This window comes from Anolis sagrei, chromosome 9, assembly GCF_037176765.1.
Source record: "Anolis sagrei isolate rAnoSag1 chromosome 9, rAnoSag1.mat, whole genome shotgun sequence".
NCBI classification, from domain to species: Eukaryota; Metazoa; Chordata; class Lepidosauria; order Squamata; family Dactyloidae; genus Anolis; species Anolis sagrei.
The window spans coordinates 6,725,533-6,753,376 of NC_090029.1; the positions used below are offsets into that span (position 1 = coordinate 6,725,533).

General features: G+C 45.9%; 1 protein-coding gene across 1 annotated transcript in view; it reads left to right on the forward strand.

Annotated features, from left to right (window-relative positions):
* Positions 1-27,844, forward strand: part of LRRC49 (leucine rich repeat containing 49) — an 80,067-nt gene that overhangs the window by 43,603 nt on the left and 8,620 nt on the right. Inside the window, exons 12-16 of the mRNA XM_067471250.1 lie at positions 1,591-1,745; positions 14,794-15,031; positions 17,763-17,948; positions 23,051-23,160; positions 24,947-25,100. Coding sequence (XP_067327351.1) covers positions 1,591-1,745; positions 14,794-15,031; positions 17,763-17,948; positions 23,051-23,160; positions 24,947-25,100 — 843 coding nt within the window. The remainder of the gene's footprint in view (positions 1-1,590; positions 1,746-14,793; positions 15,032-17,762; positions 17,949-23,050; positions 23,161-24,946; positions 25,101-27,844) is intronic.

Genomic DNA, 27,844 nt, shown 5'->3' on the forward strand with positions numbered 1-27,844 from the left:
TCGTGGTGCCAGAGCGCAGTTTGTTCGGCGCCTTCCAAGTCGCCCAGTTTTCTGTGTGCCCAAGGGGGAGTCTCTCATTTGGTATCAGCCATTGGTTGAGGTTCTGGGTTTGAGCCTGCCACTTTTGGACTCTCGCTTGCTGAGGTGTTCCAGCGAGTGTCTTTGTAGATCTAAGAAAACTATTTCTTGATTTAAGTCGTTGACGTGCTGGCTGATACCCAAACAAGGGATGAGCTGGAGATGTCACTGCCTTGGTCCTTTCACTATTGGCTGCTACTTCCTGGCGGATGTCAGGTGGTGCAATACGGACTAAACAGTGTAATTTCTCCAGTGGTGTAGGGCGCAGACACCCTGTAACAATGCGGCATGTCTCATTAAGAGCCACATCCACTGTTTTTGCGTGGTGAGATGTGTTCCACACTGGGCATGCATACTCAGCAGCAGAGTAGCATAGCGCAAGGGCAGATGTCTTCACTGTGTCTGGTTGTAATCCCCAGGTTGTGCCAATATGTCCAATGAATTCTCTTAATTCAGCGTGGTAGCCTTTTGTTTCACAGTCTGGTTGGAGGATCTTTATGGTTTTCAATAAAATACAACTGTAGATCCTTCAAGGATTCTTGGGCAAAACTGATTATCTGGACCCATCACACTTTGGTTTCAGGCCTGATCATGGTACCGAGATGGCTTTGGTTGCCTTGGTGGATGACTTCCGCAGAGAACTTGACCAAAAAAACCCCAACTTTATTTTTCTACCCTGCTTCCATCTACCCGAGGGGACTCGGGGTGGCTTACATGGGGCCAAGCCCAAGGCAACATACAATTAAAAACAGAAATAACATATTAAAATAGCATATAAACAGCATAAACAACAATAAACAAACCTCATAAGCAACAACAGACTCATTTGTTTTGGGGGGAGGGGGCCAATATGCAAAACAAGTTAAAGGATAGGCTGGTCAATAAGGTGTATAGAACGTATATTAGCATAGGAATAGAGCAATTAAACAGGGTCATTTCAGCTTAAATTAAAAATGTAATAATCAAATAAAGGAATTTGAATTCAGGTCATGGTTAGAGACCATCTGTCAAAGGAGTCATCGGTCGAATGCACAATGAAACATCCATGTCTTTAGTTCCTTACAGAATGTGGATAGGGAGGGTGCCAGCCTAATCTCTCTGGGGAGGGAATTCCAGAGATGAGGGGCCACCACCGAGAATGCCCTTTCTCTCGTCCCCACCAGCTGCGCCTGAGGCGGGGGTGGGAGCGAGAGAAGAGCTTCCCCGGAAGATCTTAAAGACTCTGTGGGCTTGTAGGGGAGGATGCGGTCACGAAAATAGCCAGGTCCTGAACCATTTAGAGCTTTATAGGTAACTAGCCATCCCCTGCCACGCATTGCTGTGGCCCAGTCTGGTGATCTGGAAAATAAGGTTCTTCCTGGTTATTTTTTTGTTTTTGTTTTGTGTGAAGGACATAGATTGCTTTGTGTTCAAATTTGGTGTCAATTTGTCCAGTGGTTATTGAGTTCTGTTAATCCCACAAATGAACATTACATTTTTATTTATATAGATTAATGCAATGTCTCATTTTAGGAGAAGAAACGCTTGACCATTAGCAACATCGCACGTCTCTGGGAGAGCCAGCAGAACCGCTTTGCCGCACTGCCTTCTGACGAAACAAAGGATGAAGACACTGATATCTGTCAGAAAACAAGAAATGCAGCGTATGGATTCCCTGAGGAAGCCAGGTATGAAAGGTTTGCTTCTTGGCAAGGCATGGCCACCATTATTTCATGCAAATCCTATGAATAAGAGAATCAAAAAGCTTTTGTTATCCACTAGAGGATTATTATAAATACAGGCAGCCCCTTGGAGATGAGACAACAGGAAGTGAGAGAATCCTAGAATCAAAGAGTTGGAAGAGACCTCATGGTCCATCCAGTCCAACCCCATTCTGCCAAGAAGCAGGAATATTGCATTCAAATCACCCCTGACAGATGGCCATCCACCCTCTGTTTAAAAGCTTCCAAAGAAGGAGCCTTCACCACACTCCGGGACAGAGAGTTCCACTGCTGAACGGCTCTCACAGTCAGGAAGTTCTTCCTCATGTTCAGACGGAATCTCCTCTCTTGTAGTTTGAAGCCATTGTTCCATTGCGTCCTAGTCTGCAAGGAAGCAGAAAACAAGCTTGCTCCCTCCTCCCTGTGCTTCCTCTTACATTTTTATACATGGCTATCATATCTCCTCTCAGCCTTCTCTTCTTCAGGCTAAACATGCCCAGCTCCTTAAGCTGCTCCTCATAGGGCTTGTTCTCCAGACCCATGTTTTGTCCATGCTTTGATTCTTTCATTGCTGGCTGCTGCTTCCTGGTGGGTGTCAGCTAAACAGCTAAAAAGTGTAATTTTTCCAGTGGTGTGAGGCGTAATGCAACTCGTCTCATTAAGAAAGATGATCACATGGCTTTAAATATGAACGGAAGGCGTTTGAGGACTCTGGAGAAAGTGTGTCCTGAGATTTGTCTGTTATGTTATCCTTGCCTCTGGTATTTGGGGCAGAAAGAGACTCCGTGAAACTCAGAAGGAAGCCAGTGTATATATTTCACAAAGGTATTCTAAGCATTGCCTATGTGTGAAATTCCTTCTTCCCAAAACTTCGGTTAAGTAAATACATGGATGTGTATGAGCATCGTCAAGTGTGCGGAGCTTCGGTGGATTTCAAGACTTACATTTTGGTTTTTCTGTTACTTTTTGTTCTATAATATATGTGGCCAAAATTATTTATTATTATTAACTTTATTTATACCCTGCAAAATCTCCCGAAGGACTCGATGCGGCTTCCAAAGGCCAAGGCCACCAACAAAACAACAGCATAACAAATACAACAGTAAAACCCATAAAGCAAATAATAAACATCAAGCAAACAATAAAACTCTAAAAACAATAACACCATGACGCATTTAAAACCTAAGGCCGGGCCAAATGTAATAGACAAAATTTAAAAGTGCTGGACTTGACAGATGATATGTAGAGGTTTTTGGAGGTAAGTGCAATGTGCAGACAATTCTAAATCTCTGACAAGGTGCATTTGGGACATAATGCCAGGAGTTTCCTATTCTGGAAAGGCACACTGGAACAGCCAGGTCTTCAGGCTCTTCCTAAAGACTGCCAGCATTGGGGCTTGTCTGATGTCCTTGGGGAGAGAGTTCCAGAGTCGGGGGGGCCACCACAGAGAAGGCCCTGTCCCTCGTCCCCACCAGATGCGCTTGTGACACCGGTGGAATCGTGAGCAGGGCCTCTCCAGATGATCGAAGGGAACGTGTGGGTTCGTATATGGAGATGCGGTCATGCAGGTAGGCGGGTCCCAAACTGTTTAGGGCTTTGTCGGTGAGCACCTGCACCTTGAATTGGGATCGGAAAATGAATGGCAGCCAATGGAGCTCCTTGAACAGGAGGGTTGACCTCTCTCTGTAAGGAGCACCAGTTAACATCCTGGCTGCCGCCCGCTGGACTAGCTGAAATTTCCGAGCCGTTTTCAAGGGCAGCCCCATGTAGAGCGCATTGCAGTAGTCCAATCTGGAGGTGACCAAGGCATGGACCACCCCGGCCAGATCAGCCTTCACGAGGTATGGTCGCAGTTGGTGCTCGAGTCTCAATTGTCCAAAAGCCCTCCTGGACACCGCCGATGCCTGAGCCTCAAACGTAAGCAATGAATCCAGAAGGACTCCCAAACTGCGGACCTGTGACTTCAGGGGGAGTGTAACCCCATCCGACCATTGGACCAGTTGGAATTTCTGAGCCGTTTTCAAGGGCAGCCCCACGTAGAGCACATTACAGTAGTCCAATCTAGAGGTGACCAAGGCATGGACCACCCCGGCCAGATCAGCCTTTACGAGGTACGGTCGTAGTTGGCGCATGTCTCAATTGTGCAAAAGCCCTCCCGGCCACTGCCGACGCCTGAGCTTCAAGCGTAAGTGATGAATCCAGGAGTATATTTAAACGATGGAACAAAGTACATGATCTCCCATTGAATCAGCAGTCTCTCTAAATGTTGTCCTGCCCCACCAATGTTTACATCTTGGATTTTTCCTCCTCCTCTACTGGCGGGCACTATTCAAAATATACAACCAGTTCAGTAAAGCCAAGGAAAGAGCCGGATAATGCAAAATCAGCTGAACGGAGCTGTTAATTCTTTGGGCATGAATGGATCTCGTAAACACGAGCTTCCACCGAACAGCTTCTTGCAAGCCGACAAGGTCTCCCTCCCACACCTGTGTTATTCTAACCGAAACAGTTCTCTAGCTGTTCTTACTCTGTTGATGATTCAGGAGATAATTTCTGAAATTATTTTGGTCTTTTTTTTCTCTCACGGCCTTCTGTCTGCCTGCCAAAGTTAATAACTGTAATTTATTTAAGTTTCTACTCTTTTATTTAAACACTGGGCTCTTTAAATAATAGCACTGATGCTTCTTTCAGCGTACTTCTCAATGGAAACATAATGATTTTCTGGATTTTCTTTGGGGTCAATGTAAAGATCGAACAGATACGTCTGGCATGCATTTTTTAACTGAAAAGGTTCTCACTCATAAGTCAGGATGGTGGAAGGCAGTCTTTGACTTGGTAGCTCCCTTGGAAACTTGTTATTATTTATATTATTTATTTACAGCTTTTATATTCCGCCCTTCTCACCCCACAGGGGACTCAGGGCGGATTACAGTGTACACATATATATGGCAAACTTTCAATGCCAATTTTTGACATACAAACATATATAGACATACACAGATGCTATTTAATTTTTTCTGGCCGCCAGGGGAGCTGTCGCTTTCATCGTCCATCTGCGACGCTGATGAAGCACTTCCGCATTCCCCGCATGCTTCCTCGCTGGAGTGCTTTGCTGGAGTCTTCTTTATGGCCTCATAAATCAGTTAATTTAGCCTCCCCACACTTTAAGGTGGTACTTTATTTTCCTACTTGACAGATGCAACTGTCTTTCGGGTTGCAAAGGTCGACAACAGGCTACACACAATTGGTTGGAAACCCACTCCAACCCAGGCTGGCTTCAAACTCATGACCTTTTGGTCAGAGTGATCTTAATGCAGCTGACACTCAGCCAGCTGCGCCACAATCCTGGTAGCCTTCTTAGAAACTGTTAAATATATGGAAGATGCCATATCGTACTCTTACCCTCAAGAGAGCCTTGTAGAATCAGATTATAAATGATCCAGCTTCCCATTATCACCCTGTCATAATAATAATAATCATAATCATCATCATCATAGAATCCAAGAGTTGGAAGAGACCTCATGGGCCATCCAGTCCAACATTCTGCCAAGAAGCAGGAATATTGCATTCAAATCACCCCTGACAGATGGCCATCCAGCCCCTGTTTAAAAGCTTCCAAAGAAGGAGCCACCACCACACTCCAAGGCAGAGAGTTCCACTGCTGAATGGCTCTCACAGTCAGGAAGTTCTTCCTCATGTTCAGATGGAATCTTCTCTCTTGTAAACAGCACAACAACAGAGAGGAAGCAGGCAGGGACATCTAATTACCTCTCAACAAAAGTTTGCTCCAGGCACAGTCAGCCCATTGTATGCTAATCAAGGTAGTCAGTTGAAACATTCACACCTAGCTCCAGCAGATAAGAGTCCTTTGTCTCACCCTGGCCATTCCACAGATATATGAACCCTTTTTCCTAGTTCCAACAGTTCCAAACAGTTCCAACAGTTCCAAATATAAACCCTTTTTCCTAGTTCCAACAGTTCCAAACTAGGAACAGTTCCTAGTTCCAAAACCATACAGTTATACCCTACCGGGTGTGGTCCAAACTTACTAGTTGACCTACATTAGCAGCTGCACATAATAATTAACAGCATATGGTTTTCTTTAACACTACCTCTGAGGATGCTTGCCATAGATGCAGGCGAAACGTCAGGAGAGAATGCCTCTAGACCATGGCCATACAGCCCAAAAAAACCTACAACAACCCAGTGATTCTGGCCATGAAAGCCTTCGACAATACAGAATAAGGATTCTTCATCTTCATCCAAATGAGAGAGCAGTAGAAATAGTGGAGCAAAATGCCTGAGCAAAGGCTCCTCAGAACAAAAGCTGAACTGTATTATAAAAACCATACAGTTATACCCTACCCGGTGTGGTCCAAACTTACTAGTTGACCTACATTAGCAGCTGCACATAATAATTAACAGCATAAGGTTTTCTTTAACACACATATATACTTTTTAAAAAAAATATTAGGGATTATTAGCGGTTGTGAAGAAAGAGGGGAAAGGGTATATTTATTGTACATAAAAATATGTCAGAGAGAAAGTAAGAAACTGAGGAGACAGGAAAAGAGGAATAAAAGAAAAAAGAAAGAAAAACACACAAATCACCCAGAAAAACTTGTTTGTCTGTGACTTCCACCTACTCTTCAGCGGTTGGTTCCCCCCCCCCCCCCCCCGTACTACTACTTGTTTCATTACTAACTCCAGACAATCCATTGAATGTCTCAAAAAACTTCTTTTCTAGTTCTGTTTCTCTTCTATTCTAATTTTAATTGTTTAAAATAGTCCTTAACTGGATCCCAGTTTGTTTGTTTTTACATAGCCCTTGGTTAGTTGTTATTCAATAAGTCCAATAAGTGGTTGAGCAAAATTTCTGAGCAAAGGCTCCTGAGACCAAAAGCAGAACTGTATTCTAAAAACCATACAGTTATACCCCACCGGTTATGGTCCAAATTTACTAATTGACCTATGTTAGCAGCTGCACATAATCATTAACAGTATAAGGTTTTCTTTAACACACACACATACTTGATCCTGTTACGACTTACAGACAACGAGCAGTTGGTCCACATCTGCAGTTTGCCCACTGCACATGCCATCTGGGAGAGGCTTAAAGAGGTAGATGTCTCAGGCTCTGCAGCAACTGTGGACTGCAAGAAGATCCAACCAGTCCATCCTCCAGGAAAGAAAGCCCGGCTGCTCATTGGAGGGAAGGAGATGAGAGGCAAAGATGAAGTCCTTCGGCCACATCATGAGAAGATGGGAAAGCTTGGAGAAGGGAATGAGCTATGATGTGGGCTGGTCCATGAGGTCACGAAGAGTCAGAAGCGACTGAACGAATAAACAACAACAAGCTCACTGGAGGGAAGGATATGAGAGGCAAAGATGAAGTCCTTTGGCCACATCATGAGAAGACGGGAAAGTTTGGAGAAGGCAATGATGCTGGGGAAAATGGAAGGAAAAAGGAAGAGGGGCGACTAAGGACAAGATGGATGGATGGTATCCTTGAAGGGACTGGCTTGACCTTGAAGGAGCTGCAGGTGGTGATGGTCAATGACTCACAAAGAGTCAGAAGCAACTGAACGAACAAACCACAAGGAATAAACCAAATCCCCCGCGTGAGGTCCCCCTCGAGACAGACCAGCAGGAGCCAATGCCCCTCAGAGACTTATCCCTCATTTCTATAATCTTCAATTGGAAAAATGGGGAATAGCATAATACTCGCTGGGCAGGACCCTCTGTAACTGAGGGAGAAAACATGGAGGCAGTGACAGACTTTGTATTTCTAGGTGCAGAGATGACTGCAGACGCAGACTGTGGCCAGGAAATTAGAAGACACTTCCTTCTTGGGAGGAGAGCAATGTCCAGTCTTGATAACATAACGAAGAGTAGAGACATCAGACTGGCAACGAAGGTCCACATAGTTAAAACAGTGGTATTCCCCATAGTAATCTATGGATTCCAGCTGAACTGTTTAAAATCTTAAAAGATGATGCTGTCAAGGTGATGCATGCCATATGCCAGCAAATATGGAAAACACAAGAATGGCCATCAGACTGGAAAAAATCAACTTATATCCCCATACCAAAAAAGGGAAATGCGAAAGACTGCTCCAACTTCCGTACAGTGGCCCTTATTTCTCATGCCAGGAAGGGAATGCTCAAGATCCTTCAAGGAAGACTCCAGCAATACATGGAGCGAGAGTGGCCAGATGTTCAAGCTGGGTTTAGAAAAGGCAGAGGAACGAGAGACCAGATTGCCAATATCCGGATGCTGGATAATGGAGAAAGGCAGGGAGTTTCAGAAAAACATCTACTTCTGCTTCATTGACTATTCTAAAGCCTTTGACTGTGTGGATCATAATAAATTATGGCAAGTTCTTGGTGGGATGGGCATCCCAAGCCACCTTGTCTCTCTCCTGAGGAATCTGTACAATGACCAAGTCGCAACAGTCAGAACTGACCACGGAGGAACAGACTGGTTCAAGATTGGGAAAGGCGTACGGCAAGGCTGCATCCTCTTACCCAACCTTTTTAACTTGTTTGCTGAGAGTGCCTTGGACTGTGAGAAGATCCAACCAGTCCATCCTCCAGGAAATAAAGCCCAGTTGCTCATTGGAGGTAAGGATAGTAGAGGGAAAGATGAAGTACTTTGGCCACATCAGGAGGAGACAGCAAAGCCTAGAGAAGACAATTATCCTGGGGAAAGTGGAAGGAAAAAGGAAGAGGGCCGACCAAGGGCAAGATGGATGGATGGCATCCTTGAAGTGACCGGACTGACCTTGAAGGAGCTGGGGGTGGTGACGGCCGACGGGGAGCTCTGGCGTGGGCTGGTCCATGAGATCACGAAGAGTCGGAGACGACTGAACGAATGAACAACAACAAACCTATGGATGCCAGAGCTGGACCGTAAGGAAGACTGAACGAAGGAAGAGAGACACTTTTGAACGTTGGTGTTGGAGGAATATGCTGAGAGTGCCTTGGACTGCAAGAAGATTCAACCAGTCCATACTCCAGGGAAATAAAGCCCGACTGCTCACTCAAGGGAAGGATATTGGAGGCAAAGATGAAGTCCTTTGGTCACATAATGAGAAGAAAGGAAAGCTTAGTGAAGACAATGATGCTGAGGAAAGTGGAGGGAAAAAAGAAGAGGGATCACAAAGGGCAAGGTGGATGGATGGCATCCTTGAAGTGACTGGCTTGACCTTGAAGGAGCTGCGGGTGGTGACAAATGACTGAACAAATAAACAATAACAACTAGCTCTTGAAATTGATAAGGTTCTCTGCAGAGAACATCAATTATTATTTGAACAATTTCATTTTTCAATCTTGTTTTGAAAATGGTACCCAGTAGCGTCTATTACGGTTAAGTGTTTCACCCCTTACTTGGCCCTGAGAACTCAGCTTAAGAATAATATTGAAATATTTCCCCTTTCATCCAGTTAAAAGCAAAGTTCTTCGTGTCGTGTTTTCTTTACTTTAGGTTGGGCTGCGGACCTGGTTGGTTCTCAGTAATTTCCTGATCGGGAGCGCTGCGATTCCTTTGCCAGGCCTCTTTTCAAATAAAGTGCAATGTGTGAAATACGTTTCCACTTTCTTTCTGGAAGCTGTAATTTTAACTTTTATAGAATAAGATGTTGGAAGAGCCGCTCTGCTGTTATTCCTCCCAAAATAAAGCAACCAAAAGGTTGGTGGTAGTCTATATCTGCCTTGGTTAGACCATATTTGGAATACTGAGTGCAATTCCCCTTTCCTTTCCCCTTCCTCTTCTCTTTCTCATTCCCTTCCCTTTCTCCTTCCCCTTTACTTTCTCCTTTCCTTTCCACTTCTCCTTCTCTTTCTCTGTCTCCTTCCCTTTCCTTCCCTTTTCCCTGTCCTTTCCCCCTGTCCCCTTTCCTTTCCCCTTCTCCTTCTCTTCCTTTTCCCCTTCCATTGTCCTTTCCCCCTGTCCCTTTCCTCTTCCTCTTTCCTTTTTCCTTTCATTTCCCATTTTCTTTCCCCTCCTTCTCCTTCCCTTCCCCTCCCCTCCCCTTGTCCTTTCCCCTGTCCCTTTCCTCTTCCCCTTTCCTTTTCCTTTTCCCTTTCATTTCCCATTTCCTTTCTCCTTCTCTTTCTCCTTCCCTTCCCCTTCATTTCCCCATCCCTTTTCCCTTTCTCTTTCATTCCCCTTCCCCTTCTCTTCCCTTTCCCCTGTCCTTTTCCCCTGTCCCTTTCCACTTCTCCTTTCCTTTTACCTTTCATTTCCCATTTCCTTTCCCCTTCTCCTTCCCTTTCTCCTTCCCTTCCCCTCCCCTTGTCCTTTCCCCCTGTCCCTTTCCTCTTCCCCTTTCCTTTTCCCTTTCATTTCCCATTTCCTTTCCCCTTCTCCTTCTCTTTCTCCTTCCCTTTCCCTTTCATTCCCCCTGGCCCTTCCCTTTCACCTTCCCTTCCTTTTCCCCTGTCCTTTTCCCCTGGCCCTTTCCTCTTCCCCTTCCCTTTTTCTTTTCCCTTTCATTTCCCATTTCCTTTCCCCTTCTCCTTCTCTTTCTCCTTCCCATTCCCTTCCCTTTCCCTTGTCCTTTTCCCCTGTCCCTTTCCTTTTCTCCTTTCCTTTTCCTTTTCATTTCCCATTTCCTTTCCCCTTCTTCTTCTCTTTCTCCTTCTCTTTCCTCTGTCCTTTCCCCCTGTCCCTTTCCACTTCCCCTTTCCTTTTCTTTTTCCCTTTCCCTTTCATTTCCCATTTCCTTTCCCCTTTCCCTTCTCTTTCCCCTTCCTCTTCGTTTCCCCCTGTCCCTTTCCCTTTTCCCTTTCATTCCCCTTCTCCTTCTTGTTCACCTTCCCTTCCCTTTCCCCTGTCCTTTTCCTCTGTCCCTTTCCCCTTCCCCTTTCCTTTTCCCTTTCATTTCCCCTTTCCTTTCCCCTTCTCCTTCTCTTTCTCCTTGCCTTTCCTGTCTCTTCCCTTTCCCCTGTCCTTTTCCCTTACCTTTCCCATTTCTTTCCCCTTCTCCTCTTTCTCCTTCCCTTTCCCTTCCCTTTCCCCTGTCCCTTTCCGTTGTCACTTTCCTCTTCACCTTTCCTTTTCCCTTTCATTTCCCATTTCCTTTCACCTTCTCCTTCTCTTTCTCCTTCCCTTTCCCTTCCTCCTCCCTTTCCTCTGTCCTTTCCCCCTGCCATTTTCCTTCCCTTTCCCCTTCCCCTTTGTTTTCCCGTGTCCCTTTCTCCTTCCCCTTTCATTTCCCCTTTCATTTCCCCTTCTCTTTCTCCTTTCCTCCCTCCCTCCCTTTTCCCTCCCCTTTCCTTTCCTAGTTTTCTTTCTTTTTCTTTTTCTTTCTCATTCTTTTGCTTCCTTCCTTTCTACTCCTTTCTTTCCCCTTCCCCTTCTCCAGCTCTGACAAAGCCTGCTTCCCAATGGGAACATGGCTCTTTTGTGTCCTCTTCCTCCCTCCCTCCCTCTCACATACATACCCTCTTTCTTTCCTGGTGACACCACAGAGGGCCACTTCACCTAGCAACAGCCTTTGTGGCATAGACAGACAGACAGACATCCACACTTGACGTTTTGCCTTTGGCTCGACTTCCCATTGAAAGAAAGCACCCAAAAACTTCTCTGGAATTGAATTTTGCCCTTGAGCGGAACAAAATAAGAAAAAGTTTGTTTCTTTCCATGTTTTTCTTTTAGTACAAAAGGTCTTGAGTAACGAGTTGAAAAAAGACCCTTTGCCACCCCCCCCCCCAAACATTCTGTCCAAATCTGGCCGGCCAAAAAATGAAGCAGAGTAATATAAAATGAAAACATTGGTTCGCCTTTTTGCCCGCCTTCCCTTGGCACCGTGCCCCATGTAGTATATTAAGACCAATTGGGAGACACAGTGGTTAAAAATCACAAGTCGGAGGAGGGACTACGTTCATTTCCAAATTTTATTGTTCCAGTTTTCGCCGGGAACATTTTTATATCTGTACGTGAGGAATCTGAAGGATGGAGCCTGTACAGCACACAGTCTAGAGAAAGTAAAAAATCAGTGCACATGTGAACATTCCCAGGGTGGTGCCGAGACGCCTTTGTGTTTTTCAGAAATATGCCCAATTGATGCCGTGGCCAAGTTCTAAAAAAGACCCCAAAACCCATTTTGGCACAAAAACGGGATTCTTTCAAGTATAGACTTGGCTTGTGAGCCCTTGGAAGGCAAACGAAGTCAGGTGCTATACAACGTTCCCCATCCCAAATATTTGACAAAGAAAATTAGATGGGTTTTAGAAATGCTAAACGATAGAAGCATTCGTAATTGAGTTGTGAGGAAGTGGAATAGCGCTGTTAATGACTTTCAAATGGACCAGTGCTTCATCGGGTTGCTGTATTTAGAATATACAATTCTTAGCTTTTGGGGAAATTGCGTGCACCCAATCTGGGCATGATGATATAGATTTCAGTTTTTTTTATTTTATTTCCTAATCATAGAATCATAGAATCAAAGCGTTGGAAGAGACCTCATGGGCCATCCAGTCCAACCCCATTCTGCCAAGAAGCAGGAATATTGCATTCAAATCACCCCTGACAGATGGCCATCCAGCCTCTGTTTCAAAGCTTCCAAAGAAGGAGCCTCCACCACACTCCGCGGCAGAGAGTTCCACTGCTGAACAGCTCTCACAGTCAGGAAGTTCTTCCTCATGTTCAGATGGAATCTCCTCTCTTGTAGTTTGAAGCCATTGTTCCATTGCGTCCTAGTCTCCAAGGAAGCAGAGAACAAGCTTGCTCCCTCCTCCCTGTGACTTCCTCTCACATATTTATACATGGCTATCATATCCCCTCTCAGCCTTCTCTTCTTCAGGCTAAACATGCCCAGCTCCTTAAGCCGCTCCTCATAGGGCTTGTTCTCCAGGCTTGTTCTCAAGTCCCCATAGGATGCCACTTAAATCATAGAATCATAGAATCAAAGAGTTGGAAGAGACCTCATGGGCCATCCAGTCCAACCCCATTCTGCCAAGAAGCAGGAATATTGCATTCAAATCACCCCTGACAGATGGCCATCCAGCCTCTGTTTAAAAGCTTCCAAAGAAGGAGCCTCCACCACACTCCGCGGCAGAGAGTTCCACTGCTGAACAGCTCTCACAGTCAGGAAGTTCTTCCTCATGTTCAGATGGAATCTCCTCTCTTGTAGTTTGAAGCCATTGTTCCGCGTCCTAGTCTCCAGGGAAGCAGAAAACAAGCTTGCTCCCTCCTCCCTGTGACTTCCTCTCACATATTTATACATGGCTATCATATCCCCTCTCAGCCTTCTCTTCTTCAGGCTAAACATGCCCAGCTCCTTAAGCCGCTCCTCATAGGGCTTGTTCTCCAGGCTTGTTCTCAAGTCCCCATAGGATGCCACTTAAATGTTATATGACTAAGTTTCATTGTCTTAGGAGAGGTCAACCCTCCTGTTCAAGGAGCTCCACTGGCTGCCGTTTACCTTCCGAGCCCAATTCAAGGTGCAGGTGCTTACCTACAAAGCCCTGAACGGTTTGGGACCAGCCTACCTGCGTGATCGCATCTCCGCATATGAACCCACGCGTTCTCTTCGCTCATCTGGAGAGGCCCTGATCGTGATCCCACCTGCGTCGCAAGCGCGGTTGGTGGGGACATGAGACAGGGCCTTTTCCGTGGTGGCCCCCCGACTCTGGAATACCCTCCCCAAAGATCTTAGACAGGCCCCTACCTTGGCAGTCTTCAGAAAGAACTTGAAGACCTGGCTGTGCCTTCCCCAAATAGGAAACCTCCAATACCAAGTCCCATTAAATTAAGATTGCCGCACACTGCACACTGCACTTGCCCTATTAACGTTATAGTCCACCTGTCACACCAGAACTTTTTAACTCTTGTACCCATTAGTCTGGCCCGGCACAGTTTTATTGTGTCTTAGTGCATTGTTTATTACTTGTTGTTTAGTTTGCTTAACTGTTTTTAATTTGCCTTAGGTTTTGTGTTGTGTTTGTGTGTTGAGGCCTTGGCCTTTGTAAGCCGCATCGAGTCCTTCGGGAGATGCTAGCGGGGTACAAACAAAGTTTAATAATAATAATAATAATAATAATAATAATAATAATAATAATAATAATAATTAGAGCTGTGGTTGTTACTGTTGGAAATAGCAACCTTCTCAAGCCTCCACTAGATGTTTGTTATGTTTATTTTTATTTGTCGTGTCAATATTACATTTCTAACAGAACAAAGCAAACAAACAGACAAAATACAAAAATTGTGAGTTTGGTAGTTGATTAAATGTCCTTTGACCAGTAGCTGGCCACTTGGAGTGCTTCTAGTGTTGCTGTAAGAAGGTCCTCCATGGTGCATGTGGCAGGGCTCAGGTTGCATTGCAGCAGGTGGTCAGTGGTTTGCTCTTCTCCACACTCGCATGTCGAGGATTCCACTTTGTAGCCCCATTTCTTAAGGTTGGCTCTGCATCTCGTGGTGCCAGAGCTCAGTCTGTCCAGCACCTTCCAAGTAGCCCAGTCCTCTGTGTGCCCAGGGGGGAGTCTCTCATTTGGTATCAGCCATTGGTTGAGGTTCTGGGTTTGAGCCTGCCACTTTTGGACTCTCGCTTGCTGAGGTGTTCCAGCGAGTGTCTCTGTAGATCTTAGAAAACTATTTCTAGATTTAAGTTATTGATGTGCTGGCTGATATCCAAGCAAGGGATGAGCTGGAGATGTCTCTGCCTTGGTCATTTCACTATTGGCTGCTACTTCCCGGCGGATGTCAGGTGGTGCAATACCGGCTAAGCAATGTAATTTCTCCAGTGGTGTAGGGCGTAGACACCCCGTGATAATGCGGCATGTCTCATTAAGAGCCACATCCACTGTTTTAGTGTGGTGAGATGTGATCCACACTGGGCATGCGTACTCAGCAGCAGAGTAGCACAGCACAAGGGCAGATGTCTTCACTGTGTCTGGTTGTGATCCCCAAATTGTGCCAGTCAACTTTTGTATGATATTGTTTCTAGCACCCACCTTTTGCTTGATGTTCAGGCAGTGCTTCTACATTGTGGTTTCCCTTCTCTCTGCAGGTCTCTAGATTCCCTCTTGGGCAAAGCCACGCAAGGCCTTTCGGTGCTGGACTCTCATTTGGTGGAAATTGATGGCGATGCGCTCTACCTGTATGGCTCAGGGGCGCTGGAATCCCTGGACCGGAACTGGAGCATCCAGACGGCCGGCAGCATCGCCAGCATCTCTTTTGTTTTCATAGACTTTGACGAAATCGTTCCAGTGCTGCCAAAACTGAAGATCAAGTTTCCTAACTTTGTGGTACAGACTTCTTCTCGTTCGTCTTTTGGGCAAGTCATAGAAGGCCAAAGAAGTTCAGTTTATACATATACATATGTGTGTGTGTGTATGTGTATGTATGTATGTGTGCATGTGTGTGTGTGTGTGTGTGTGTGTGTGTATATATATATATACATACATATATATACATACATGCATATACATATACATATACATATAAACTGAACTTCTTTGGCCTTCTGTCTGTATTTGTGTGTGTGTGTATATATATATATATTGAGAAGTTCTCTGACGTTTTATAACTTGTTGGGAAAATGATGTTTAATGCACACACATATAGAGAGAAAACATTAGTTATTATTATTATTATTAACTTTATTTATACCCCGCAAAATCTCCCGAAGGACTCGATGTGGCTTACAAAGGCCAAGGCTGCCAACAACATAGTCAAAGCCATGGTATTCCCTGTAGTCACCTACGGATGTGAGAGCTGGACCTTAGGGAAGGCTGAGCGAAGGAAGATAGATGGTTTTGAGCTGTGGTGCTGGAGGAAAGTCCTGAGAGTGCCTTGGACTGCGAGAAGATCCAACCAGTCCATCCTCCAGGAAATAAAGCCCGACTGCTCATTGGAGGGAAGGATACTAGAGACAAAGTTGAAGTCCTTTGGAGAAGCCTGGAGAAGACAAAGATGTTGGGGAAAGTGGAAGGCAAAAGGAAGAAGGGCAAGATGGATGGATGGCATCCTTGAAGTGACTGGACTGACCTTGAAGGAGCTGGGGGTGGTGACGGCCGACAGGGAGCTTTGGCGTGGGCTGGTCCATGAGGTCACGAAGAGTCAGAGACGACTGAACGAATGAACAACTACAACTCGCATATGTCAAGGTCTATTTTCCCCCAAGAGCACCTCAAGAGCGCCCCTGGGCAAAATCAACTATACTGCATATGCTTACTTTGCGTAATGGGTTGAGCCGCCCCTGCTGTGGAGCCTTATTCTTGATCTGCATCGTCTCCCACAGTCTCCAGGTGGAAGGCGGTCTCGGTCGGGGTTGGCTTGATGCGCCTTCCACTTGGCATGTTTCCCTTTTTCACCCTCCATTCTTGCCTCTTCAAGCACTGCAGCACTGCTGGTCACAGCTGACCTCCAGCTGGAGCGCTCAAGGGCCAGGGCTTCCTAGTTCTCAGTGTCTATGCCAGAGTTTTTAAGGTTGGCTTTGAGCCCTTCTTTCAATCTCTTTTCCTGCTCACTAACATTCTGTTTTCCATTCCTGAGTTCGGAATAGAGCAACTGCTTTGGGAGTCTGTGGTTGGGCATCCAGACAACGTGGCTAGTCCAGCAGAGTTGATGGCGGAGGACCATCGCTTCAATGCTGATGGTCTTTGCTTCTTCCAGCACGCTGATGTTTGTCCGCTTGTCTTCCCAAGAGATTTGCAGGATTTTGCGGAGGCAGCGCTGATGGAATCGTTCCAGGAGTTGCATGTGACGTCTGTAGACAGTCCACATTTCGCAGACATTTAGCAGGATTAGGAGGGGAATAGCTTTATAAACAAGCAGAAAAAAACGAAATGCAAAGATATAGAAAGGGGGACAATGCCTGGCTTGAGAGCAGTACGTGTGAAAAAGATCTTGGAGTCCTCGTGGACAACAAGTTAAACATGAGCCAACAATGTGATGTGGCGGCAAAAAAAGCCAATGGGATTTTGGCCAACATTAATAGGAGCATAGTGTCTAGATCTAAGGAAGTCATGCTACCCCTCTATTCCGCTTTGGTTAGACCACACCTGGAATATTGTGTCCAATTCTGGGCACCACAATTCAAGAGAGATATTGACAAGCTGGAATGTGTCCAGAGGAGGGCGACTCAAATGATCAAGGGTCTGGAGAACAAGCCCTATGAGGAGCGGCTTAAGGAGCTGGGCATGTTTAGCCTGAAGAAGAGAAGGCTGAGAGGAGATATGATAGCCCTGTATAAATATGTGAGAGGAAGCCACAGGGAGGAGGGAGCAAGCTTGTTTTCTGCTTCCCTGGAGACTAGGGCGCAATGGAGGAATGGCTTCAAACTACAAGAGAGGAGATTCCATCTGAACATTAGGAAGAACTTCCTGACTGTGAGAGCCGTTCAGCAGTGGAACTCTCTGCCCCGGTGTGTGGTGGAGGCTCCTTCTTTGGAAGCTTTTAAACAGAGGCTGGATGGCCATCTGTCAGGGGTGATTTGAATGCAATATTCCTGTTTTTTGACGGGGTTGGACTGGATGGCCCATGAGGTCTCTTCCAACTCTTTGATTCTATGATTCTAAGCGCCTTGATATCCCTACGGATGTCCTGGTCCTCAAACACTCTGCTTCATTCAGGAAAATGCTGCACTCGCAGAGCTCATGCAGTGTTGTATTTCGGTGTCAATGTTGACTTTGGTGGAGAGGTGGCTGCCAAGGGAGCAGAAATGGTCAACATTTTCTAATGTTACACCATGTATTTCTGACATTGGAGAGGGATTGGCTGGTGAGTGCTGGAAGAGCACTTTGGTTTTCTCCATGTTCAATGACAGGCCGAGCTTCTCTATGTTTCTGCGAAGGCGTTTAGTGTGGCTTGTAGATCTTCTGAATGTACTAGTCAAAATGGCTCTCAAATCTAATCTCTCCATTTTCAAATGATAACTCAAATATGCAGAGCCCCTATTGTATGTCCCCTTTTCTCCTCTAATCTCCTGTTTTTCACCGGGTGTTTTAATTCATCCCGGGTTTCTTCTTCCCCCAGCACTTGAAATTCAAGGAGACCAACTTGGTCATGTTGCAGCAATTCAACGCCTTGGCCCATGTTCGCCGCCTGGAGCAGCTGACGGTGGACGCGGAGGGGAATCCCATCGTCACCTTCACCCTCTGGAAGTATTACGTCCTCTTCAGGCTGAGCCATTTCAACCTGCAAAAGATAAATAGCATAGAGGTAAGTCAAGGTGATGTTTTCAAGGCCTGGGTTGCCATATTCAGCATATTGAGTTGGTTTAGGCCTCGGCAAACTTCAGCCCTCCAGGTGTTTTGGACTTTAATTCCCACAACTGTTAGGAATTGTGGAAGTTGAAGTCCAAAACACTTGGGAGGGCTGAAGTTTGCCCATGGCAGGTTTAGAAGATGATATTGCAATTGAGAAGTAAACAGATCCTGTCAAATAAATGTATTAATTCACAATGTAGAGTAATCTAAGAAGATGTGAATTACTCACATAGGGTTTTTTTCAGACACCAAAGAATTGTCGTGAGTTCTGCATGTTCTTTTTTGTGTTGCTTATATCCTTTTTTGTGGATCAGGTGGATCTAAAGTAAGAGCTGATCAGCTCAGGAAGTAAAAAAGTTAAAATTGTTGCATTCCAAGGCTGGGAATCACCTCTGTATGTAATACATTGGCCCCAGACCATGCAAGGCCTTAAAGGTGAGTACCATCACTATGAAAGTGATCCGGTGCTCAATTGGTAACCAATGCAGCTGTAGTAAGACTGGGGTTATGTGGCATCTCATCAGAATTCCTGCAAGAAGCCGAGCAGCTGCATTTTGTACCAACTTGAGCTTCCGGATCACCGACAGAGGAAGGCCAATGTAGAGGGCATTACAGTAGTCCAGTCTTGAGATGACCGTGGCCTGGATCACTGTAGCTAGGTCGTCCCTGGACAGGGAGGGGTCCAGCCGTCTAGCCTGCCGCAGGTGAAAGAAGGCGGTTCTGCTAACGGCGGAGACCTGGGCCTCCATCGTCAGCAGAGGGTCCAAAAGGACTCCCAGACTCTTGACCAATGATGACGGGCGTAGCGCCTCGCCATCCAGGGTAGGCAGCTGGATGTCCCCAATGCCTGATCTCCGTCTTTGCTGGATTCACCCTCAACCTGCTGGCACGCAGCCATCCAGTAACGGCCTCGAGGCACTGATGAAAACAATCAGGTACAGAGTCCGGTCGGCCTTCCATCTTCAGCACCAGCTGAGTGTCATCAGCGTACTGGTAACACTCAAGCCCAAAACCTCGAACCAGCTGAGCAAGTGGTCGCATATAGATGTTAAACAACAGAGGGGAGAGAATGGCCCCCTGAGGAACCCCACAAACTAGAGGGGACCTCTCAGAGACCAGGCCTCCCCTCTCCACTCGCTGTCCACGGTTGTGAAGAAAGGAGGACAGGCAATTTAAAGCTCTCCCCCTGACTCCAGCAACAGCAAGACTCGGTGGGTCAAAAGATTGTGGTCGACTGTGTCAAATGCTGCTGTGAGATCCAATAACACAAGCAGCGCCGACCCGCCCTGGTCAAGCTGGCATCAAAGGCGATCCGTGATGAAGACCAGCACAGTCTCTGTCCCATGCCCTGCACGGAAGCCGGACTGGAAGGGATCTAATCTGGCTGTGTTGTCTAGGAATTGCTGCAACTGCTCCGCTGCTGCCCTCTCAATCACCTTGCCCAGGAACGAGAGGTTCAAAACTGGGCGGTAACTGGAGGGTACCGAGGGATCTAAGTCTGGTTTCTTCAGCTGGGGAGAGACCACCGCCTCTTTTAAACCCTCTGGAAAGACTCCTTGCTCAAGGGAGCTGTTTATGATCTTCAACAGAGGGTCACGTAATCCCTCCAAGCAGGATTTCACCAACCAAGAGGGACACGGATTGTGGGAGCAAGTGGTCGGTCTAGCTGCAGCTATGAGCCTATCGACAGCCCCTGTGTCCAGCGGGATGAACCGGTCGAGGACGGGCCCAGCAAGTGGCCACGGAGTCTCAAGTTCTCTCACTGTATCAATTGCGGCAGGGAGGTCCCAGTGAAGTAGCGAGATTTTGTCTGCAAAATAGCTCTGAAAAACCTCGGCTCAAGGGGCCTGATCACCGCTTTTTGGGACAGTAGGGTTGGACTGGATGGCTCATGAGGTCTCTTCCAACTCAATGATACTATGGTGGGACCGTTAAATGAATTGAATTTAGCTCTCTGCTTTTGATACATTGGTGCTTTTACACTAATATAATAACACTTTATTGATATTCCGCCCTTCTCCCCGTGGGGACTCAAATGATATTGTCCACACATGAAGCCCTGAAATTTACTTAAAATTGGAAACCCTCATTCATAATTTGTTGCAAACGGATCACAGTGTCAGATAACAACGGAATATGTCGAGAAGTATAAATTGCAAGATCAACTCTTCCGTTCCCTTTCTGGCACATATTAATTGTGGAGCAGAAGGCAAGGGAGCTGAAGGAATAACCTTCCCTGAAACCTCCCAGAGGGAGGATGACAAGAAGAGGGAATACTTCCCTTTCAGCAATATAAAGGAAAACACACCAGGACGTTTCTCATGTTATCTCAGTATGGACAGGATTTTCTTAGCTATATGTAAATTGTTTTTATGACAATGTTTGAGAACAGTCTAGCGTATTCAAGGAAAATGCTTTTCCGATTTCTCAGTGAACCTCTGCAATTTAAAGGTTCGAAAAACCCAAGATAATTTACTGCTAGTCACCTTGCCTGACTCCTGAGGAATCGGTATGACAGCCAATAGCAACAGTAAGAACAGATCACGGAACAACAGACTGGTTCAAGATTGGGAAAGGCGTACGGCAGGGTTGTATCCTCTCACCCAACCTATTCAACTTGTATGCAGAACACATGCAATGTCTGGGTCTTGACGAATCCAAGGCTGGGGTTAACATTGCTGGAAGGAACATTAACCACCTTAGATATGCAGATGTTACCTTACTTACTTACTTAGGCAATCCCTCATTGGCCGAGTAGGATAGTCTTCCAGAATCAGAATTTTTGTGAGTCTGTAGGTGGCTGTGGAGCCCTATTCTTGATCTGCAACTTCTCCCGCAGTGAGGGCATTGGTTTCCAGGTGGAAGGCGGTCCCGGTTGGGGTTGGCTTGATGCGTCTTCCTCTTGGCACGTTTCTCTTTCACCCTCCATTCGTGCCTCTTCAAATTCTGTAGCACTGCTGGTCACAGCTGACCTCCAGCTGGAGCGCTCAAGGGCCAGGGCTTCCCACTTCTCAGTGTCTATGCCAGAGTTTTTAAGGTTGGCTTTGAGCCCATCTTTCATCATCATCATCATCATCATCATCATCTTTAATTACTTATTAATCGCCCTCCATCCGAGATGCTCCAGGCAATTTACATTGCAGAAATTATACAGGATAAAACACATACATACAAATATTAAAATTAACATGGGTCAAATGCTCTAGTAAGAAGCCAGGTCTTAAGTGCTTTCAACCTCTTTTCTTGTCCACCAACATTCCGTTTTCCATTCTTGAGTTCGAAATAGAGCAACTGCTTTGGGAGATGGTGGTCAGGCATCCGGACAACGTGGCTGGTCCAGTGGAGTGGATGGCAGAGGACCATCGCTTCAATGCTGGTGGTCTTTGCTTCTTCCAGCATGCTGACATTTGTCCGCCTGTCTTCCCAAGAGATTTGCAGGATTTCCTAGAGGCAATGCTGATGGAATCGTTCCAGAGTTGCATGTGACGTCTGTAGACAGTCCATGTTTCGCAGGCACATGGGTTGGGAGGACAATAGCTTTATAAACAAGCACCTTGGTATCCCTATGGATGTCCCAGTCCTCAAACACTCTCTGCTTCATTCGGAAGAATTCTGCACTCGCAGAGCTCAGGCGGTGTTGTATTTCGGTGTCGATGTTGACTTTGGTGGAGAGGTGGCTGCCAAGGGAGCCGAAATGGTCAACTTTTTCTAATGTTACACCATTAGTGACCACCGTGGTCAAGTCAGACTTCACGAGGTATGGTCGCAGCTGGCAGATGTTACCACTTTGATGGCCGAAAGCTGAGGAGCCTTCTAACCCAGGTGAAAGAAGAAAGCGCAAAAGCTGGGTTGCAGTTAAATAATAAATAAACTTTATTTATACCCCGCCACTATCTCCCCAATGGGGACTTGGAGCGGCTTACATGGGGCCAAGCCCAGACAACATATTACAGCAAAATAAAACCAAAACATAAACAACAAGCAAAATCATCAAAATTACATTAAAAAACATATGAATAAAGTAACAAAACAACATTACAATAAACATAATCGCAGTCACAGTGGGCAGACCACAAGTACAGGATAAAATGTTTAAAAACTCTAATGAGATAAAAATAGGAGCAAGTTATTTGCAGGGAGCTCATAGAGACACACAAGGTTGTAAAACTAAACTTCCCATTTCGGGGGCGTATACTCCAGTGACAGAAGCATTGAGGGGAGCAATAGTGTGATGTTGTGCACCTACTCGCCAAAGGCGTGGCGGAAGAGCCAGGTTTTAAGGTTCTTTTTAAATGTTTCTAGTGTAGGGGCTTTCCTGATCTCTCCAGGTAATGAGTTCCAGTGTCAGGGAACCACAGAGGAAAAAACTCTCTCCTTCGTGCCCACCAGACGAGCCTAAAAAGAAGACAGGAAAGCTTGGAGAAGAGAATGATGCTGGGGAAAATGGAAGGAAAAAGGAAGAGCAGGCACAATTCAAAGTGCTGGCTTTGGCCTATAAAGCCCTAAATGGCCCCGGCCCAAATTACCTGTCCGAACACATCACGGAGATTAAGATCCTCCGGGGAGGCCCTGCTTTCCGTCCCGCCATTGGTAGGGACGAGAGACAGGGCCTACTTGGTGATTGCTCCCCGGCTATGGAACTCCCTTCCTGGTGAGATCAGGTCGGCCCCCTCCCTCCTGTCCTTTAGAAGGATGGTAAAAACTTGGCTGTGGGACCAAGCTTTCGGGACAGGGCAATAAAACAGCAATAGGAAAGATGGCCAGGCCAATTGGATTTGATGCAGATGGCTAGGACAATTTTAAATGGTGTATTTTAATATTTTGATTTTTTTAATGTTCATGTATTGTATGTGAATCTGTGCCCCGGTATTGAATGTTTGCCGTGTATATGCTGTGCACCGTCATGAGTCGTCATGAGTGAAAAGGGTGGAATATAAATGTTTTAAACAAACAAATAAATAAATAAATAGACTGCTGTCAAAATCTTCTTGAAAGCCTATCACTTTGTCCAAGTCTTGACCCCAATGCAGGTCCTGTGTTATTCCTCTCCTGCAGGTCACACAGAATGACATGGTGATGGCCGAGCGACTCTTTGGCATCTTGGCCTACATCGCCTCCTCTGACGTGCCCTATTGCCGCCTGCTTTCGTTACTTGGAGACAGCAAGTAAATAGATATGTAGAAGTGTAAGCTTGCTCTGGATACAAAGGTTCCAATGAGAGAGCTTCTGCAGTTGCATGGAGTCTCTATGGCAGTGTTTCTCAACCTGGGGGTCGGGAGCCTTGGGGGGGGGGGGGGGGGTCGCAAAGGGGATATCAAATGCCATCAGAATATGCAGTATTTTCTGTTGGTCATGGGGTTCAGTGTGGGAAGTTTGGCCCAATTCTATCATTGGTGGGGTTCAGAGTGCTCTTTGATTGTAGGTGAACTATAAATCCCAGCAACTACAACTCCCAAATATCAAGGTCTGACTTTCCCAAACTCCACCAGTGTTCACATTTGGGCATATTAAGTCATCGTGCAAAGTTTGGACCAGATCCATCATTGTTTCAGTCCACAGTGCTCTCCGGATGTAGGTGAACTATAAATCCCAGCAACTACAACTCCCAAATGTCAAGGTCTGTTTTTTCCAATCTCCACCAGTGTTCACATTTGGGCATATTAAGTCATCATGCCAAGTTTGGACCAGATCCATCATTGTTTGAGTCCACAGTGCTCTCTGGATGTAGCTGAACTACAACTCCCAAACTCAAGGTCAATGCCCACCAAGCCCTGCCAGTATTTCCTGTTGGTCAAGGGAGTTCTGTGTGTCAAGTTTGGTTCAATTCCATCATTGGTGGAGTTCAGAATGCACTTTCATTGTAGGTGAACTATAAATTCCAGCAACTACAACTCCCAAATGCCAAAATCAACCCCCCTCCCCAACCCCACCAGTATTCAGACAATGATGGATCTGGGCCAAACTTGGGACGGATATTCAATATGCCCAAATATGAACACAGATGCAGTTTGGGAAAGAGGGAGGGAAAGAAAAGGGGCAAGGAAGGGAAGAAGAAGAAGAGAAGGAAGGAAGGGGAGAAGAAAAGAAAAAAGGGAAGGAAGGAAAGAGGGAGGGAAAGAAAAGAGGGGAAGGAAGGGAAGAAGAGAAGGAAGGAAGGAGAGAAGAAAAGAAAAAAGGGAAAGAAGGTTGGAAAGAGGGAGGGAAAGAAAAGGGGAAGGAAGGGAAGAAGAAGAGAAGGAAGGAGAGAAGAAAAGAAAAAAGGGAAGGAAGGAAGGAAGGAAGGAAGGAAGGAAGGAAGGAAGGAAGGAAGGAGGGAGGGAAAGAAAAGGGGAAGGAATGGAAGAAGAAGAGAAGGAAGGAAGGAGAGAAGGAAAGAAAAAAGGGAAGGAAGGAAAGGGGGAGGGAAAGAAAAGGGGGAAGGAAAGGAAGAAGAAGGAAGGAGAGAAGAAAAGAAAAAAGGGAAGGAAGGAAGGAAGGAAGGAAGGAAGGAAGGAAGGAAGGAAAGAGGGAGAGGAAGAAAAGGGGGGAAGGAAGAGAAGAGAAGGAAGGAAGGAAGAAGAGAAGAAAAGAAAAAAGGGAAGGAAGGAAGGAAAAAGGGATGGAAGGAAGGAAGGAGAGAATGAAAGAAAAAAAGGGAAGGAAGGAGAGAAAGAAAGGAGGAGAGAAAGAGGGAGGGAAGTTTGGCCTCAGCAATACATGGCGGTACAGCTAGTTTTGGATACATATTTATTGTACCTGCCAAAGATATGTACCGACATGGTTCCAGATGTGAGATAAGAGATAAACATTCTGTAGGCATAAAGCAACAGGATATGTGATAAACTGTGAACTCATAAATCTACAGATAAGCGCACATGAAAGGCCGCATCCACATTTGCCAGCAAGAATCTATCCGCAATAATTCAAACTGGTAATTTTCTCTCTTTCCCTTTCCTTTTGGATGCTTCTCAGGAAGAAACACTTGTGTTACCTTTTGGAGGCAAAGGGGAGGAAACTGGGAAACGTGAGCGAAGATGCCAACGACCGCCGGAAACTCGGAGGAGAAAACGCTAGCCGCTTGACCTTGAATTACACCACGAAGGAGTCTCAGATGGAGAAATTGGAGGTAAGGAGGTCAAATGGGACAAGCGTCCTTCTGCCACACATACTTTATTTATTGTATCAGGAGCAAACCAAACAGCTGTATTGCATTTTTTAACAAACAAACAAAACAAAAGTTTGCAAGCTTGGTAGTTGATTGAATGTCCTGTGACCATTATCTGGCCACTTGGAGTGCCCCTGGTGTTGCTGTAAGAAGGTCCTACATTGTGCATGTGGCGGGGCTCAGGTTGCATTGCAGCAGGTGGTCAGTGGTTTGCTCTTCTCCACACTTGCATGTCGTAGATTCAACTTTGTGGCCCCATTTCTTGAGGTTGGCTCTGCATCTCGTGTTGCCAGAGCGCAGTCTGTTCAGCGCCTTCCAAGTCGCCCAGTCTTCTGTGTGCCCAGGGGGGAGTCTCTCATTTGGTATTAGCCATTAGTTGAGGTTCTGGGTTTGAGCCTGCCACTTTTGGACTCTCGCTTGCTGGGGTGTTCCAGCGAGTGTCTCTGTAGATCTTAGAAAACTATTTCTAGATTTAAGTCGTTGACATGCTGGCTGATACCCAAACAGAGGATGGGCCGGAGATGTCACTGTCTTGGTCCTTTCACTATTGGCTGCTACTTCCCGGCGGATGTCAGGTGGTGCAATATTGGCTAGACAGTATAATTTCTCCAGTGGTGTAGGGCGCAGACACCCCGTGATGATGCGGCATGTCTCATTAAGAGCCACATCAACTGTTTTAGTGTGGTGAGATGTGTTCCACACTGGGCATGCATACTCAGCAGCAGAGTAGCATAGTGCAAGGGCAGATGTCTTCACTGTGTCTGGATGTGATCCCCAGGTTGTGCCAGTCAGCTTTCTAGCGCCCACGTTTTGCTTGATATTCAGGCAGTGCTTCTTGTAGGTCAGAGAACTGTCCAGAGTGACTCCCAGATATTTGGATGTGCTGCAATGCTCCAGTGGGATTCCTTCCCAGGTAATCCTCTGAGGATTACCTGGACTCCTCGCTGAGCCTGGAAACCCAGGTTGCAGCGGTGGCTAGGGCAGCTTTTGCACAATTAAAACTTCCCTACCTTGGGAAGTCAGACTTGGCCACTGTGGTCCACGCTCTCGTCACATCTAGGTTAGATTACTGCAACGCCCTCTACCTGGGGTTGCCTTTGAAGACTGCTCGGAAGCTTCAAACAGTCCAGCGAGAGGCAGCCAGGTTAATAACTGGGGCGGCGTACAGGGAGCATACAACTCCTCTGTTGCGCCAGCTCCACTGGCTGCCAGTTTGCTACTGGGCACAATTCAAAGTGCTGGCTTTGGCCTATAAAGCCCTAAACGGCCCTGGACCAATTTACCTGTCCAAACACATCTCCCCCTATGAATCACTGCGGAGATTAAAATCTTCTGGGTAGGCCCTGCTCTCGGCCCCACCACTATCACAGGCGCGTTTGTCGCAGACGAGAGACAGGGCCTTCTCAGTAATTGCCCCTCGGCTATAGAACTCCCTTCCTAATGAGATCAGGTCAGCCCCCTCCTTCTTGTCCTTTAGAAGCATGATAAAAACATGGCTGTGGGACCGAGCCTTTGGGACTGTGCAATGAGGCAGCGATAGGAACCCTTAGTATGCCAACCAAATTTGATATGGTTGTTAAGACAGTTTTAACTAGTGGATTTTAACGTCGAGATATGTGATTTTAATGCTTTTGTATGTGTATGGTCTAATATGTTTCGGCATTGAATGTTTGCCGTTTATAAGTTGTGCTCCGCCCTGAGTCCCCTTTGGGGTGAGAAGGGCGGTGTGGTGGAGAAGGAGAGAGACCATTTCCTTATTTAAAAACCTCTTTGCTGCCTTATACTGATTCAGTTTCTTCTTTTATATTGGCTGGGACTTTCTGTGTGCTGTTAAACCTTTGTGCTTTATGTCACAGGCAACACTCTTGTATATAACGAAGTAACACAGTTTATTTATAACTTCTGGCTCCAACGCTTGTGGTTACATTTGTGTTTTGTTGCAATCTTGAGGCTTACAGTCAATATCATTTACTTGGTTTACTTTTCTGAATAAACTTTCAGTGTTTCACATTCACAAACATGTTACTTGCTTTACACACTCTTGGCTGAATTATATTCTGACTCCAGCAACACTAGCCTTCTTTATGTTCCTTAAAACTCGAGCTCTATTTAACTAACTGCTTCTCTATATCAGAAGTCTTTAACACATTTTCATAACTGCTTATTTCTAACAGGCACTCAAAATCCAACTCTCCTCTTTACACACAGATTCCTAACTGTCATTTTCAAACTTCCTCACTCTAACTGCCTCTTTCAGAACCTTGTCTCCACCCCTTTGGAATGTTCAGCTCTCTCCCTCCAACTGTCATTTTGGGCCGAGCAGCCTTTTCAAATCCTGGGCCTACGCTAATCTGCATATGACCAATCTGCTTCACATATGCAAATGAATCCTATCTCTGCTGCTGCTACCCTGTCCGTACCTATTCTTCCCTATCTGACATATGTAAACATAGAGCTATACACCAAAACTTTAACATAGAATAGCAATTTCACTACAGGCGAAATATAAATGCTTTAAATAATAATAATAATAATAATAATAATAATAATAATAATAATAATACTCTGCTATGGCTGACTTCTCTGGTTTGTTACGGTGAGTTGTAAAAGGATCACCGTAACAAACTTGGCACACAGACCCAACATGGCCGACTTTGAAAAATGGCAGGGTTTGGGAAGTATTGACCCACGATTCTGGGAATTGT